At 38.8% G+C, this 17,544-nt stretch overlaps 1 protein-coding gene across 3 annotated transcripts in view; it reads left to right on the top strand.

The window, feature by feature from the left end:
- Positions 1–17,544, top strand: part of SH3GLB1 (SH3 domain containing GRB2 like, endophilin B1) — a 40,516-nt gene that overhangs the window by 3,299 nt on the left and 19,673 nt on the right. For all 3 annotated transcript variants that reach the window (XM_066623321.1, XM_066623320.1, XM_066623319.1), the window contains exons 2-6: positions 1,123–1,264; positions 6,526–6,654; positions 7,089–7,222; positions 7,795–7,887; positions 17,297–17,386. In XM_066623321.1, the coding sequence (XP_066479418.1) occupies positions 1,123–1,264; positions 6,526–6,654; positions 7,089–7,222; positions 7,795–7,887; positions 17,297–17,386 (588 nt within the window). The remainder of the gene's footprint in view (positions 1–1,122; positions 1,265–6,525; positions 6,655–7,088; positions 7,223–7,794; positions 7,888–17,296; positions 17,387–17,544) is intronic.

The following is a 17,544-nucleotide window of genomic DNA, read 5'->3' as shown; positions in this document are numbered from 1 at the left end:
ACACTAGAAAGAAGACAACAAGGCAAACTGTTTTTTATTTAAGAGGTCCTATGATGCAAGTCTTGTGATGATAAATCACAGTAAATGGAAATGGCAGAACTTAATGTTTATTTCTTACTGAGTTAGCTTCAAATAAATATATTGTTTTGGCTTGTTAATGTATTCCCTTGGAATTTAACCAATTCAGATCTTTAACTACAACAAAGAAATGGGTTATCATAGTAATACTGCTACTGTTGTAAGATATTCCTATATCCAGAGACTTTCCTGTTAGCTGCTCTTCAACAGCTCCCTCGGCAACCAGCCCATCACGACTGTTGGAATAATCAGTTGCATAACTCCTCTAAGCAGATTGTATTGCACAATTGTGTCAGAAGATTCATGCAGGCTCATTCCTCTCCCTGGTGGCATCTTATAACATAGAGATAGACTTCATCTACTAATCTCAGTCTTTTCATCAGGGGATCACAAATTTTGGCTTTGCTAGCCATTGTCATTATCATTGCCCCTCTCCCAAGCTCTCTAGTACATGGGAAGAAGCCCTTTAATACATTTCTGACTTCATGTGCTTTGGAGGCACATGGAGGCCTCTGAAGTTAATGTGATTTTGGAGGCAAGCCGTTGGGGAAAGGGGATGTCTGTTCTGAACTGGGACTATATAAGATATGAATAAGATATGGTCTCCATATGCAACCACCTTTACATCTTGTTCCAGTTGATTCTGCACTTTTGCTCTCATCCAGGAGAAATGGGACTAATACAGCCTTGCTAATATATTTTGTGCTAATAAAAATCTTCTGGAGTATTTTGAAAAGTGAAGGCATATGAACAAAATAAATTGAAGTTGTATCTTTGAATATGTTGAACCACTACAGAATGCAGCATGTGAAATTGTTCTTTTTTGTCAGTTTCAGAAGTGTTGCTGTTTCCTTTTGAATAACTAGGTAAACTTGGAATCTGATAGAATGTATTGCTATGAAATGAACAAACATTGAATAAAAGTTGGTTAATTCCTCTTTCTTTGAGATTATTTCTCTGTTATGACTTGTATTGATATACTTGCCTTGTAACAAGTATTTATTCTAGACTACATCTCAAGCTTTGTTTTTCCAACCTATATAGTTTACAGAAGAGAAGCTTGGTCAAGCAGAGAAGACTGAATTGGATGCTCATTTAGAAAATCTTCTCAGCAAAGCAGAGTGTACTAAACAGTGGACAGAAAAAGTTATGAAACAGACAGAAGTGTTGTTACAACCCAATCCAAGTAAGAGAAAAGATTGTGTTTCTTATGCCATTTGACAAGATTGTCTATTAGTACCTTGCACAAATGCACATGGCATGATCCGGTAATTGGAGTACAGCTGGGTGTTGTTGGTCTTTCTTGACTGTAGAGTTCTGTGCTTGTAGATTCTTGTTTTCTGTGGTGAACATTGAAATATGGCTGCATAAGTAGCCTACTGGTATAGTGTTGTCTTTTTGCTGCTTCCTTATTTACATGGTATAATTTAAATCACTTCCAAGAAAAACTCTATAGAACAGTGTTTCTCAAACTGTGAGTCGGGACCCACTAGGTGGGTTGCGAGCCAATTTCAGGTGGGTCCCCACTCATTTCAATATTTTATTTTAATATATTAGACTTGAAGCTACCATAGTAGGTGACCACATCTGGGGAAATGTTACAGCTCTGTACTTTTAATAGGCTACTATGTATCTGCTTTTAACAATGATAGTAAATGGGTCTTTCTTCTAGGTAAGTGTGGGCAGGATTGCAGCCTATGATTGTTAAAAATTGTCCTGCTTGATGATGTCACTTCCGGTAATAAGATCACTTCTGGTGGGTCCTGACATTCTCATTCTAAAAAAGTGGGTCCTGGTGCTAAACATCTGAGAACCACTGCTATAGAACGATATCACTTCAAAATAAATCTTCAATGGGTCAGATTTGTTTCCATTTCAGTCTTAAACAAAAATTGGTTTAAGTAAACTTTGATAGTGATGCAATTGATTGGATATATCTCTGAAAAACAGTCCTGTAATCTTGCTTACTAAAGCTAGGTTAGAGTGAGTGAGTGTCTGTGTGGAAAGACCTTGTTTTTGAAGTCAGGTTAAAGCAGTAAAATGTTCTTTTCTATTTGTACCTTGTCCCAAATATTTGTCACTTGTTTATTACTGAGCTGTATGTTTGCGTAAGCATGTTATTGGTGAGGCTTTAAATATAGATCTATAAAAAATTCAAAAGGAAAAATTTTTTAGGTGAGCAAGTTATCCTGGAGGGAATTTGTGACATTTGTACAAGAAACAAAACGTTTTGAATAATTATCTAGTTAGTTGCACAGCTATGATTGTTTGCAAATTCAAAGGATAATATTCCTCTGAATTAGAAATTACTTGATCTTCTCTTTGTATCCCTGAAAGAAACCAAGTTTTCTGCAGGACTGACATTGCAGTGCTGTTTCTATTAGAATGCGTATTGCCTTTTTCTTTGTCTTACACATCCTCAAATTTTCTGTATCCAGGATAGTATACACATCTGTGCCTATAGCAGGTGGTCTGCATGGACTGACCTGCTGTAGATTTTAAGGAGCAAATACTTGGACTCAATGATAACCAAACATCAAATCTTGCAGTTTTGATTGTGGTGTTGCTTATATGCATCTGATATTTATTTGCAGTTATAGTATTATTCCAAAAAGATGTAGCATATATGTTTTATTGTTTTGTGTACAATCTTCTATTAAGAGCTCTCCAGACTCCAGCCTGCAGGCTGGATCTGGCGCCCTTGCTAATCCCTCTCCACATGAATGTTCCGTGGGGGAGGGCTGCCATTGTCACTGTTGAAACCCTTCCCTTATTTTTGGTTCTCCACACCAATTCCTTGTGGTTGGTATGTAGATAGGCATATCTGTTTTGTTTAGCTATGTGGTGATGAAACGTGTTTGGAAGTAATTGCTTTGTCTGTAGCTAGCATTTTGAAATGCTGGTTGTGACGAAAAAGTGTATTTGGTGATCCCATGGAACTACTACTTAACCCATTTTTGCCTGGCCCATGGTATACACATTTGGTCCCTGTGGCGTATATGCAATGTTGGGCAAAAATGACTTAAACCTGCTGAGCTGTCATGTTGGAAAAGCAACTTTATACTTCTGAGCTTAGCTAGACAGACTGTGTGTTTGGGGTATTGGAAGGGAGGCCATAATGTGTCTTTTGAGTACTTGTATACTCCTAGCTAGATGTTATCAAAATTTGAGGAAAATTTAGACTTTAAAGTTGTGTTTGCTGCATAGAAAAACCTCCCCAAATCTCCTTGCTTGGCCCAAAAATGTGATAGGAGACCCTTCCTCCCCACTTCAAGTCAGAAAGGAGAGTCATTTTTTCTGGATGTTGTGCTGAACTTTGAAGCAGATAGTGCAAATAGTACTGCTTTTGCTTGGGAATCCAGTGCAATTTGAAAAGGCATCTCTTGTGTACTGTGGCACACACAAGACTTGCAGAGTTGAATGGTGACCACAAATTAGTAAGTCAAACCAAAAATGTGTGAATTTCTCTCTAATTTGGCTCAGGTATTATGAACATTTTCAGAATGTTAATAATAAACAGATGTCATACAGTCTTTTGGGGATCTGTATGTGTGTAGAGCAGTGTTTCTCAAACTGTGGGTTGGACCCACTAGGTGGGTCGCAAGCCAATTTCAGGTGGGTCCCCATTCATTTCAATATTTTATTTTTAATATATTAGACTTGATGCTACCATGGTAGGTGACTGCATTTGGGGAAATGTTACAGACCTGTACTTTTAACAAGCTGCTTTGTATATTCTTTTAACAGTGTTTGTAAATGGGACTTATTCCTGGGTAAGTGTGGGTAGGATTGCAGGCTAGGATTGTTAAAAATTGTCCTGCTTGAGGACGTCACTTCCGGTGGGTCCGGACAGATTCTCATTCTAAAAACGTGGGTCCCAGTGCTAAAAGTGTGAAAACCACTGGTGTAGAGAGAGGGAATATCCCAGCAATGATGATCTAATGGAACTTATTTTGTTGCTGAAAAGTTGGATGATGTTGGAAAGCTGTAACTTTAGATGTGCAAAGTAGCTAAATCAATGCTTTAGGACAGTGGTTCCCAAAGTCCTCCTTAGGAGGAGGGAACCACTTAAGTCTTTGTAGGTGTGGGGGGGATGGCAGCGATGCTATTCCCAGAATCATGCTGCTTCTGGGGAAAGAGAGAGTTTTCTGACTTACCTGATGCCAGCACTGGCCTCTGGGGGTGAAGGGAACCCCACAGATGCTTCTGCAGTGCTCCCCAAGCCTGGGAATGAGTAAAAATTGCGATCAGAAGCCACTTCTGGTTTTGGACATCAGAGTGTCACAACACACCAATTTAGGAACCAATGATTTAGGGCAGTGTTACTCAAACTGTGAGGCACGGCTCTTTAGGGAGCCACCAGAAACTCAAAGGGGAGGCGCGGGATGTCCTCTCGCAGCAATACAGTCACACCCTTGGGCAGAATACGAGCCCGTCTTCTGCCCCTCATCTGCGCTTTTTTAAAGCAGAAGAAATGGGAGTTGCTCAGCTGCTCCCTCCAAGAGTGACTGCCAGAGTGGCTGCTGCTGCCCCGTCCTCTTCTCCCTCCACTCCAAGGCTGCCGCCTTCTGTGTTCCATGTTGTTTCCAAAGCTGTTCGACTCCAGCCCCCATCTGGCAAGTACCGAGCATGCTCAGCTTGCAGTCCTTAACCCTAGCTGATCCTTGTCTGGTTGGTTCCTATTTCCCAGCCTGGGATCACTTCTCATCAAAGTGAAATCTCTTTTCAACCCCCTCCCTCTTCCACTCCCCCCTTTCGATCTCCAAACCTTCCTGCTTTCCTCCCCCCCCCAAATAAAACACTTCCTATTTTACCAGTCACCAGGGGTCTGTTGCTTCCATGTAGTTGGCAAAGGGGGAGGGGAGAGAGAAGCACACACTTTACTTGACCAGGAGCAGAAAAAGTGATTTGTTAATCTTGTTGTTTGACTGAAGAGGAAAGGCTGTATTTTTAAAGTGATGAATCTTGCTATTTGAAGGGAATACTTATCAGCCATTGATGAAGTGATTGCCAGCCCAATCCTATCCACACTTTCCTGGGAGTAAGCCCCATTGACTGTAATGGGACACTTCTGAGTAGACATGCATAGGCTTGAGCTGTGCATCTCCTAGTATAGGAGACAAATCAGCTTCCTAACCAAACCCTTATCAGCTCTGATATATTTTCATGGTCTATTTTTGTTTTTCCCACCAGCTGCTGGAAGAATTTAATTTCATTAAATTAATAAAGGGTTCAATCCTATCCAAGGAGAATGGGAGAAATGACTAGTTGGATTGGGGTCCACAGGGGTGTGTGTGTGTAATGTTGGTCAGACTGGTTGTTCACAAACTTCATTTGATAAAACAATTCTATTAGTATGCTTACAGAGTTTAAAAAAATGAGTCCTCCTGGACCAGACAAAATCTACCTACTCCAGCATCCTGTCTCCAACAGTGATCAGCAGCTGATCATTTATAAAGCATGTATATTACTGTGTATTAATAATATATCTTTAAGATCTGCATTTAATTAATGATATGATTAATATACTTAATATGGTTAATATATATTTAATATTATATTATAATAAATATAATATATTTAATATAGTTAATATTTATGGTCACTTCTTGTTTAATGATGTCACTTCTAGCCCTCAGGAACATGATGGGGAGTCATGGCCAACAGCCACAGGGGTCAAGGGGTCAAGGGAAAAGTTTGAGTACCACTGATTTAGGGAATTAGTTAACTTGGAAAATGTACTGGTTTGCCAGCATACTAATAAACAAGAACCATTGTGGAACTGAAAGTCAAATTATTTCTATGCTAGAAGGAAATAATCAAAACTATTCTTTAATTTTTTTTAATGTAACATCTAGTAGGGTTTGGTTTTGTGCTTTATCTTGAGCTTCTAGACTTTTATAGGAAAGAATGTGCTTAAATCAATTGTCTTTGCTTGGTCAGCTATTGAAGGGCAATACAAAAAGTAAATTACATAAATGCAGGCCATGGTTGTGAATATGAATGCATCTCTCATAGAAGAAATTTTATTTTTGATGTGAAATGTCTCTTTAACATATTTCATGTTGGATAAATTTTTAGGGCAGTATCTTACTCTTAATCAGTAGTTTGGATTTCCTCACTCCAAAAGAGGCATAAATGATTGAAGTAAGGGGATTTTGGTGCTGTTCTAGAACACAAACTGCTAACTGTAATCGCATATGAAAAACACATTTTTAAAAAAGTAACACCTTCACCCAACATCCTTTCTACCTAGTAAATACTCGCATTTCATAAAAGTTGACTTTGTACGAAATTTGATGAGTGTCCTATAATCTTCCTTGTATTATTCCTGAGTACGGAACAATTCTTTGGTTTTATAATTTTCCTCAGTGCTTCTTGTGACTTTAACTGCTTTTTAAACTGGTCATTACTTGATTACAATTGATTGTATGACTTTTTTGACAGATGCTAGAATAGAAGAGTTTGTCTATGAAAAACTAGATCGCAAAGCACCAAGTCGTTTAAATAACCCAGAAATACTGGGCCAGTACATGATTGATGCTGGGAATGAGTTTGGTCCTGGAACAGCGTATGGTAAGTGACTTTGTATAGTAAGGGCATTTAGGCATACGTATGCTTAGTAACATTTTGCAGCAATTGAAATAGAATTTATTCCTGAGTAAGTGTGTATAGGGTTTCAGCTTAGATTGTCTTGAAACTAAGTTTATGGTGAGTGATATACAATGCCTACAGTAAGAGTGGTTTGTAACCTAATTTTCTGAAGCTATAGATGGGACACATTTGAAAGTGTAAAACTGCCTTTAAAAGCAGAATGCATTGTTGACAGGAAAGCACACTGTATAAACCTGGAGTTATTGTAATTTTCAGGTACAAAACACCCTAGTTGTTGACATAATTTCAGGAGTTATGTTTTGTTATTCATTAGGTATTGAGCTTAAATTCCTGTAATTGCAGATGAATGTTATATAAATCCTTGCTGGAACTGCCCAATGCTTTTTCTGTTGTAGGAAATGCTCTCATTAAATGTGGAGAAACACAAAAACGAATTGGAGCTGCAGACAGAGAACTAATTCAGACATCTGCGATAAACTTCCTCACTCCTCTAAGAAATTTCATAGAAGGGGATTATAAAACCATTACTGTAAGTTGCAGACATTTTTATTACTGAAACTTAAAAAGATTTAGTACCACTTAAGTACACAATCAAATGTACAGTAGTATCACTGTCATTCAGCTGAGTTATTCTACCTGCTCTTTGGTGTGAGCAAAGAAGCATCTTGGCTGCCCTTCAAGTGAGAGATGAAGGAACTGCTTGTCAGCCAGCATGGGAGGCAACTGGGGGCCAGAAGTGATACCAGACCATGAAAGATCCATCTGAAATGTTGTGCGGTTCTTGAAAGATAGAACCTTTCTGTTATTGTAAAAATCCGCTCAGGGGTTTAGAGATAGCCTGCCTATGTAAACTGCCTTGAATAAAGTCAGAGGAGTAATCCGATAACCAGAAAAGCAGTATATAAATACCAGTATTATTATTATTATTCTTAAGGTACAATACTAGCAGAATCGTGACACAGAAGGGCTTCAAAGGTTACAGAATGTGGCAAGAATAGGAAGTGGATCTGTACTTTCCTGTGCTGCTCCATGTTATATTAACTTAAACTGAAGCATTTTTTTCATATTGTCCTAAATAGTAATTTACCTCAATTTTCACAGAGAGAACGCAAATTGTTACAAAATAAAAGATTAGATTTGGATGCTGCCAAAACCAGACTGAAGAAGGCAAAAGTAGCAGAAGCTCGAGCTTCAGTAAGTAAGATCTATCTCAGTGAAACTTCAGAAGTGTACTTCGTTGTTTAATATGGAATCATTAGCGCTTTGAAAGCAAAGTTATTAGTCGCTATTTAACCATTAATATATAAAAATATCTAAGTATTTATAAATATATTGTTTACAAACACCCAATTCAGAAAGTACATCCATTTTGGACAATATTGTGTTCTAGTTTGTACCTTAAATGAAAAACACTTAAATCGAACTTGTCAACAAACTTGCTTGGCAGAAGAATAGCACCTGCAAAGATCTTACAAGCAATCAGTACCAGTACCTTTTTGTTTTACATATTTGCACTAAAGGTTTTTATTGGAAGGAAATTGTTGGTTACTTTTTGCAGTAGATTCCTAATTACTTCTGCTAGGTGAACTCCTGACCAGTTTACAGTAATATTTTGGCAAGACAAGTCTTGGCCTTCTGTTTTTTCCGGCCCCTTTTGTTTGAAAACAAATATTGGGTGAAATAGCATGGTTCCATTAAGGTTATTTAGAAAGGGAAGAATAGTAAGGAAAAGAGAATGAATATGCATTTCTTAGGCAGATGGAAACATGTACACAGGGGAAAAAATTGAGCAGTGGCTGTCATTGGGGAGAGAGACTAACAGTAACTCTGACTACAATTCTGATGTGCAAAGGCATACAGATGAGAGCTAACTACACCCATAGTATACCAAAATCTCTTCTTCTTATCCTAGTTACCATTATTAGCCTGCTATACAATGGATGTGTATACCTCAACCTTGAAATTAGGACTACAAAAGTTTAAATTAGTCTGCAAGGTATGCTAGACCATCTGACCATTCTCACTTCTATGTTTGTTGCACACTGGCAGCCTGAATGAAGCCAAAACTCCTTTGAGTTTGTAAAAGCTCATGTCTCGTCATGTAGAGACTGTTTTTACTTGCTCAGGTTGTTTATGAGCCCCATGTTCTATGGTGAAAGGAAACTCGAATGTGTGTCTATGCATCACAAGTATCTTTTTAAATATTTATATGATCTGAAGAGAAACCATGTGCTCACTTGAGTGCATCTCCTATTCTTATTTATAAGATTTATATCCTGCTGTTCCAGAGCTAAAGGTGGCTAATAATTCAATTTCAATAAAAATGTAAAATAAATAATGAAACCCAACAAATCAATGTAATTTGAAAGTATCGCTTAATCACCATTGCAGCATAGAGCAGAATGTTAACTAATAATCTAAGCTACTAAAAGCAAGCTTCCAAAATAAGGCAGCTAAAACAGCACAACCATAAAAATCATAGTGCCACTGGCAGCAAGAATAAAAAAACACTTCCCCCGTGCTAACTGAAACAAAAAACGTCTTCAGCCCCTGCCAGAGTATTTCTAATTAGGAAGCTGTTCTTAACTTTTAATGGAGGGAGTTCCATAACTGTGGCATCACCATAGAAAAGGCCCTGGTTCTTGCCACCATCCTTCACCTTCTTTTAACAGCAGCACACAAAGCAGGGTCCTCTCTGATGGCCTTATGGAATGGAGTGGAACATATAGCAACAGGTGGTCTCTGAGGTACACTGGTCCCAGGTTATATAGGGCTTTAAGGATTAACACTAGCATCTTCAATCGGGCCCAGAAATGAATTGGTAGTCAGTGCAAATGCTGGAGCAGCAGCCCAACACAGCTGTACCTCCAAACTGCCTCGTTCTGTAATAGTTACAGTTTCTGAACTGTTTTAGAGGGCAGCTCACAGAGCACATTACAATATAGGCATCCCCCGCTCATTTGACAGGTTAAGGACTGGAGCACTGGTGAAAAGCAGACATGTTGAAAAGCTGAATCCAGACTTTTTTTAGTTTACAAATGTTGCTTCTAATGCTTTTTTAGCTAGGTAAACTGCAAAAGCCTTTTTTATCTTGTAAATTCCTACTGTCACACAAAGATTTCTGCAGTTGGACTCTGATGTCCTTTGGGAATGGGAATAGATCTGGAGCTAAAGTTGGCATTGGCATGCGCGCGCTCTCTGTCTCTCACACACATGCATGCCAAAACAGTTGAATCACCATGTCATCTGCAAATCAATATGGAGGAGGGCAATTTTAGCCTTAGAACAGCAGAGAGGTTGAAAGAGTGGAGCATGCATTTAATGAATGACTTCTGGATGTAACCGAAATGTGTTGAAAGAGTGAATCATCAAAAAAGCAGGGGAGATCTTATTGAGATGTCACCAGTGCATGGACCACCATAGTCAGGTCAAATGTCCTTGGATATGGCTGCAGCTGGTGCACCAGCTGAGGCTGGGGAAAAAAACCCTGGCAACAGCCACCATTTTGGGATATCTGTTACTTCCTTCAGCTGCGAGGCAACCACCAAAAATATCCTAGTACCTACCGGATATATTATGTAAGTGGCAAGCTAGATATCAGAACCGTCATAGCAGAACTCAAAGCCCGAGCAGCTTGGTATTTCATAGCAGGCAGGTAACATCATCCCATACACTTCGGGCCCAATCCTATCCAACTCTCCAGTGACAATGAAATCCGAGGTAACAAATGTTTCCTTACCTTGAGGAGAATTCCATGGCTGCCCCCTACTGCAGAAAGCAGCACATGCCCTGTTGGCACAGCTGCATCAGTGCTGGAACATTGGATACGATTGTGGCATAAGAGATTTAAATACCAAGAACAGTGCAGAAACAAGTTGGAAGCTTGGTGATAGATGGTAATAAATTGGAATTACGTGCTTCCTATTACTTGTGCCCTCTCTGGCTGTGAAGTTCTGTACTAATTGAAGTTTTTGGACCTTTTTTCGAAGGCAGCCTTACATAAGTATGTTGAAGTAGTATAGTCTGAATGTGATCGTAGTGTGGAAAAGTGGCTAAGGCTAGCTGTTCTGTGTAAGGCCACAGGTTGCAAATCATCCAGAAGTGGTTGAATGCACTCCTGGCAACTGTCACTACCTGGGTATCCAGAAACAGTGCTGAGTTCAGAAGTACTCTTGAACTGCACACTTGCTATTGTAGGGGGAGTGCAACCCAGTCTAAAATACCAATCCTCTAGGTGGAGGAATTCAATGTATTTCCCACCTACAGCAGAGGCTTTATCCAAATTCAGCCTTAGTTTTTGCCCTCATCCACCCCAAAAATGCCTTCAAACACTGGTTCAGAGTTTCTACTATTTTTCTAGGGTTAAGTGGCTTGAACAACATGTGGAAGTCAGTGTCATCTATATATTGATGACACTTAAGCACAAACTTCCTGGGGATCTCCCTCTCTCTTCATGTATGAAGCATAATTGTTTGGACATGGTGTATCTTTTGTCTCTGCTTACCAACATTACAGTAGAACTTTATCATGTTTGGTGCATTACAGACACTATCTGGCTAGGTTTCTGAACTAATCAACTGCTGAGATCAGTTTTGTGTCTTGTTTCACAATTTAACATAGTTTTGTCTTTGTGCACTTAAAGCAACTAAACCTGTCACCACCTGAAGAAAATAACATTATGGTAAATGTTTCTTACATGCTCAACTTGCTGCATGTAAAATGGCTAAAGGTTTGTTGGCCTCTTGTCTTAACATCTCTTCAAGTGTTTTCTCTTGCTTTTCTACTTGTACATATTGCCCATTTTATATATTTGGCATGAGGCAGTACATCAAATTAACAAGTTTGTAATGTTTTGTCAACTTCATATTTATTCTAAAGTAAGATTTATTTTAGGAAATGAAGCAATATCTCAAATTTAAAATGCTGAATAAAGCATTAAAGCATTGTATCGTGCTTTTTCCAAATGCCTAATGGTGTTGCATGTGTGTTTAGCAAATCTAGCTAATTGTGTTTTACTTATTTTCAGATATAACATTCAGAGGCTATTTCTGGCTTGGTTAGATTATCTAATACAATTGATTCTACAGAATGTATTTAATGGCTTGATGTGACGGTAGAACATTTTTCTCACAGTGATCTTCTGTTTCTCATTAGAACCTAAAGTGGTTCCCAAACAGCAGTTTTGGGAGAGCATTGGTTCCCAAATTTTTTAGCACTGGGACACATTTCTTAGAAGGATGCTCTATCCTTCTACCCACCTAACTGCAAAACTAAACCAAATAAAAAGCTTCACCTTACCAACTGCTCAAACCTCTGTTTTTATCTTTTTTATTACGGTAGAGGGGGCCTGCATACTGGAGTGTTTGTTGAGCTCTGCGTTCATCTGATCAGGACCATTCTGATGGCTTTCTTTTTCCCTTCACCTGGCCTTAAGAGTGCTTTTCAGGGGCTCCAGTGAGTCTGGAACAGGAGCTTTACACACCTGCTATTCGAGTCTGGGATGAGGAGAGCAAAGTAACATAATTTTTCTTCCTCCCCCTACTCCCCTGATTGCTGAAGGGTCAGATTAGGGGCTGGTAGTGAGCCTTGTACTTGAACATTTTTATTACTATTTGCTCAGGCTGGTAGTTTCAGAGAGTGGAAAGGGGGGAGGGAGTGTCATTTCTTCTTGAAAAATTCCTGTACAGTGCAGGGAGCAGAGTATTTTTTTATAGTGCATATTTTTCAACTGCCATATTTCCAGAATATGTACTATAAGCTAGTAAGAGCTTGAGCAAGCCAGTTCCCTGCCTCAGTTTTTTATTGTTTAATGGCGAGCAGCTCTTAATGTTCTGTAGATCCCAGAAGCTTGCAGGGCTATTTTATTATCTGTTTATTGGCTTTTAACAAACTTCTTTTCATTTATGAATTTCTGCATGCATAGAGAGTAAGGTATATAATAATCACTGTCCTTATTTTTGGGAGGCCCTATCTTGCTCCTAAGTTTTGCTCAGTCCTAAGCTGAGAAGCACTTGGCTGCTTCCCTTCGCTATTGGAAGGAAGGATGCTCCAGCTCATCTAATTGTGGAGTTAAAATTGGGGGTTGTGCTTTGAAGAGTCCTTGTAATTTAGACACCTTTTAAAAACATAACAAACTAAAGTACAGAAGAAGTTTCTTTACAAGCACAGCAAGCAAATTTAAAAATCAGATTGTGTGCAAGTTCTGTGTGTTAACATCTGATAAAGATTTTTGATGTCATTTTCCAGGTACTACTAGTGAAATTATGTCCATGTTTGGGTATATTAAAATTGTGGGAAGCACCACACTGTCTTCAATGCAGTAAAGTCAGGGAGGGAGTGGAACACATTCCATAACTGTTGGGATAACCTAAACTTCTAAATTATTGATTTGCCTTTGTGAAAAAAGGCTTGGATAGCAAGAGAAATCACTGATCTTTCTGGTGTTATTTGTGTTGATAGTGTTTCAGTAAACTTGCTATATGTTGGATGCATTTAATGTCATTTAATGTCATTATGAATTTATTCATAATTCATTAAATTGTGGCATGATCATTTGTTCTAAATAGCATTAATTTGCAAATCTCAGTTTTGAGATGGTACTTAGTGGAAACTGCACTTTGTTAAAGGACAAGCAGTAACTTTATCTTGCTTGTGAGAGTGGAGAGAGTGTGAACCTGAGGCTCCCTTAGCTTCATTCTCTCAAACCATGGTTTGGTATTGTGTCTCAAAAGGACCTTAAACTGGGGAGTTGTATGCTCTGAAAGTATACAACTTTCAGTCACTCTTAGTTCATAGCAGTTTGAAGACATTATTGGGCAAACAATTTGTCTCTGGCAAGTAGGTGCTTATAACTAACAATAATTGAGGTGAAATATGTCTTACAGATTTAGCTGCAAGGGGAAGTGGAAACAGGCATTTTAGCTAGCAATGAAAACCTCTCCCTTTTACTGATTTAGTTTTTGTCAAAGATATATCTGTCATTGTATGCAATAGGCTTGTATACCAGAAAATTGCATACTGCATGGTCTGTGACAGTATTTAGTAACTAAAAGCTTAAGTAAACAAGAAGATCTACTAGTTAACTATTAAATACATTACACAAGTAAATATGAGCAAGGAAATTGGAAGAATTTGCTAAAGAATTCACAATGCAAGTTTATGAGGTAAATGCTTCATGTCGTTTGTTCACTTTTTATGCTTACAAGGTTTGGGCAGAAGAAGTAACAAAAGTAAGTAAACTAACTGAAGCTGTCTGTTCTGAAATTATTTGAATATTATCTCAGCATTACATTGATTGTGTTTTGTTTATCGAGAAGAGACTAGTATTGTACTGTTATAATTTGAGTGGCTAAGTTATCCACATACCTTGTGGACATCATAACAGCAAAGGACATGTGAGTTTCTTGTGACAAGATGCAAGAGAAAATATGATTTTATTTTATTTGAATGACAAGAACATATTTTAGAACTCTTATACTGCAGTGCTATAAGGCAATATCTTCTGTATTTAAGTTTCATTCTTGAATGAAGATTCATTGAGTTTAGTTCTTTTAAACAAGCCAGCTATCATGTTTGAAATGAATGGCTCAAGGCAATTTCTAACTAGTGGCCTGTATTCTGTTCTTTTATAAGCACATGAAAAAGCACATGAAACTGTAAAATATGAAATTTTATTCCATGCATGCTAACAAATGTATCATTTACCATCTTAATAATGACTGAACATGGGAAGTTGCTGTACATCAAGTCAGATCATTGGTCCATCTAGCACAATATGGTTGAAAATATGCGACTGGCAGAGACTCTCCAGGGTTTCAGACAAGATTTTTTTCTCTGCCAAACCTGGCAGAAGCATCAGTTGAACCTGGAGCTTTTTGCATACAAAGCATCTGATCTACTACTGAACTACAGCTGTTGCAGTAAGCAAGCGGCCCAAAGCGCTGTGTCTGCAGCTCAAGGCCAGGCAACGCACTCCCGGGAATGAAGACGACACACGGCAGTTGTCCACCACCAGATGTCCTTTACTATGTACAAGATATTTACAGTTCCAAGTAGACTTGCAAGCAAACAGTTCAGATAGCGCTCCTTTCCAACAGACAGTTCACGATCCTCACCGACGTAGCTTCCCGCACACAATCCACTTCTCATCTCCCACACCGCAGCTTGCACAGGCTGCAGTATATACTGGCGCTAGCCAATCAGAGGCGAGCTACTGTCTGGTGATGTGATGACTCACCATCTGGTGATACATGGGATGACATACCAGGTGACAGGTATTGCATCAGCCACTCCCATGATGCTATACTGTGTGCCAGGCCAAGATGTCAGGGCCTTGCTCTATCCAGCCTGTAAATTCCCTGCAGGCCTGGGGCTGATACCATAACAACAGCTTTTCCCAGAATTATTGGATTCCTTGTTTAGTTTATTTACCTTTTAGTTTTGGGTTGTTAAGGAAATCATTAAAGGTACATTATGAGGTTACGTCTTTTATGTTGCTACTGATAGTTTTAAAATGTTGAAATGCTTAATACTGAACTAATAAGCTATAAATAGTAACTATTTGTATAGAGTAAGGTGCATGCAAGAAAAAAGCTTATGTTGACTGTTACTTTCATTTGTTTTCCTCATTTGTGTTTACTTTTGAATGGAATGGGAGGGAAATTAATGTATTGTAATGTTTCACACAGGTTTCCAAGTCTCTTGGTGGTAGCCTTTTTATATTTGTAGGGTCTGGAATACATAATTTCCAAAGATGGGGTCTGAAGTAGGGCAAACACCATTCCTCTGCAACCCAGATGCACGCCTATAGTTCAGAGCCTTATATTTTCTTCATTCTCTGAAGAACTTTGGACTGTCATTACTATGAACATTGCCTAGTTAAACTTTCTTGATCTCTAACAAAAAAGAGACACTTTATACAAGCAAGCAACCAATAGCTGTGTTCTTCATTAAGTTATCTGTTAATACAAACACAGCTATGTAAGGACTTTCTGTAATCTCTATGTGCTGTCTTGTTTCTAAAGGCACATTTGAGTATACTGAAACGCAAGAGCAGCTAACGTAGTAAAGCTAGAAGCAGATTTCTGAACTAAAGTGATCTGTATAGAAATGCATGGTCTTTACGGACCAAGCAATGAAATGCTCAGCCCCTGGCAGAATCTGTCATAGCTATCTTGGAACAATGATGCTATTCCACATGTACCTTTGGAAAAGATTTATAGATCAATATTTCTTGTTGCCTCCTATAAAAAAGGTATTTCTAGTCTCTAAAGCTGGAATAGTGAGCTACCCCTTCCTGTCAGTAAGCACTGCTTTGCCTTCAACAGAGATGGCAGGCCTTTGGCAGATGCACTGTGGTAATTCTTTCAGTGTAATAGGTGGATTTGGTAGATGTGCGTGTGTGGTTTCCACTATTGCTCAAACCATTTTTTCAGTTGCAAGCCTTCGAGCTTCTAACAGGGCTTGACAAGTGAAAGATAGTGTAATGCTGTAAGTGCTTTTGGAGACAGGCTGTTTAGTGGCATAGAGCAGTTATACTCAATGTGGACCATACAACTTTCTAGGGGGCCATGCCAAACTTCTACTTCTAGGGCAATGGTGTCTGAGAGGGGCACCTAAAATTAACTGCTAGGCATATGATGAACTTGTTACATAGATCACACTGACTGAAGTGCCAATTACCATTTTTTTTGTTAGCAGACTTATGCTGTTACTATACATTTTGTGTCTTTAAAAGTTTTCTTTTGAAATAAGGTACAGATTATTAGAATAAGCAGTGCAAATGGGAAAGCACCTTCCCCCTCTGACGATTAGTGGCTTTGAGGGCCACAGAGGTAAAGGAGGCTCACAATGGAATCATGAGCAAAGAAAACATTGAGAAAACCTAGCATAGTTTCATGATATCCAGACTACTATCGCTGAAATATAATTTAGATGATGGGCTAGAGTGCCATAGGCAAGTTGGGGGATGCAATCCATAGATTGTTTACTAAGGAATGTATGAAGAAAGAAGATTCCCTGCTCCTTTCTCCCATTAGCCCACTGCACTGGCAAAAACATTGTAGAGCAGAGGTGTTGAACATAAGGCCTGCAGGCCAGATGCTGTCCCAGAACCAGTTTCTCCTGCTCCCATTATAATTGGGCTTTCTCATAACTTGAAATTATCAACAAGATTTGCACATTTCCTCTTCTGCCATTTGCAGCTAATGAATTTCTATGTGAGAATGAAGTGCTTATTTCAGGCCATCATCTGCTTAATAATGTCACTTCTGGCCCTCAGCAGGTGTCATCAATGCTGTTTGGCCCATTATGTGAAACAAGTTTGACACCCTTGTTCTCGAGGGTTGTGGGAACTCTCTAAATCAGGCTTCTGTTAGGTGAGGACAGCTCCAGAGTTAAGAAATGTTGATGAATATCACTCTACTCCTTGTGTGAATGGCAGTGGCTTCCATTCACAAAAGAGGCTTCTGACCTTGTATTTCAACAAATAATGGAAACAAAGTACACTGCTAAGTAAGTTTCATTTATTCTTTTAGTAGGTTGTGGTGTATTCTGCCTATCAGCTCAGTAATCTTCTGTTTTTAAAAGTTGTAATATTTTACAGTCTGAACAGGAAGTAAGGATAGCCCAAAGTGAGTTTGATCGGCAAGCAGAAATTACTAGACTTCTGTTGGAAGGCATTAGCAGCACACATGTAAGTACCGAGTAGAAAATAATGAAACTATCTCCTATCTCTGTAGAAGACTGCTTATGTACGTACATGGATAAATATGGATAACTTTGATTTGGGGCAGAGTGGGTGCTTGGGAAAGAGTATATTAATATTGGCATGGTATGTGTCTCGTAACCAAT

Source organism: Tiliqua scincoides, chromosome 4 (assembly GCF_035046505.1).
Source record: "Tiliqua scincoides isolate rTilSci1 chromosome 4, rTilSci1.hap2, whole genome shotgun sequence".
Classification (NCBI taxonomy): Eukaryota; Metazoa; Chordata; class Lepidosauria; order Squamata; family Scincidae; genus Tiliqua; species Tiliqua scincoides.
Note: the sequence above shows the minus strand (reverse complement) of the source record. Positions and strands in the feature narration are given on the sequence as shown.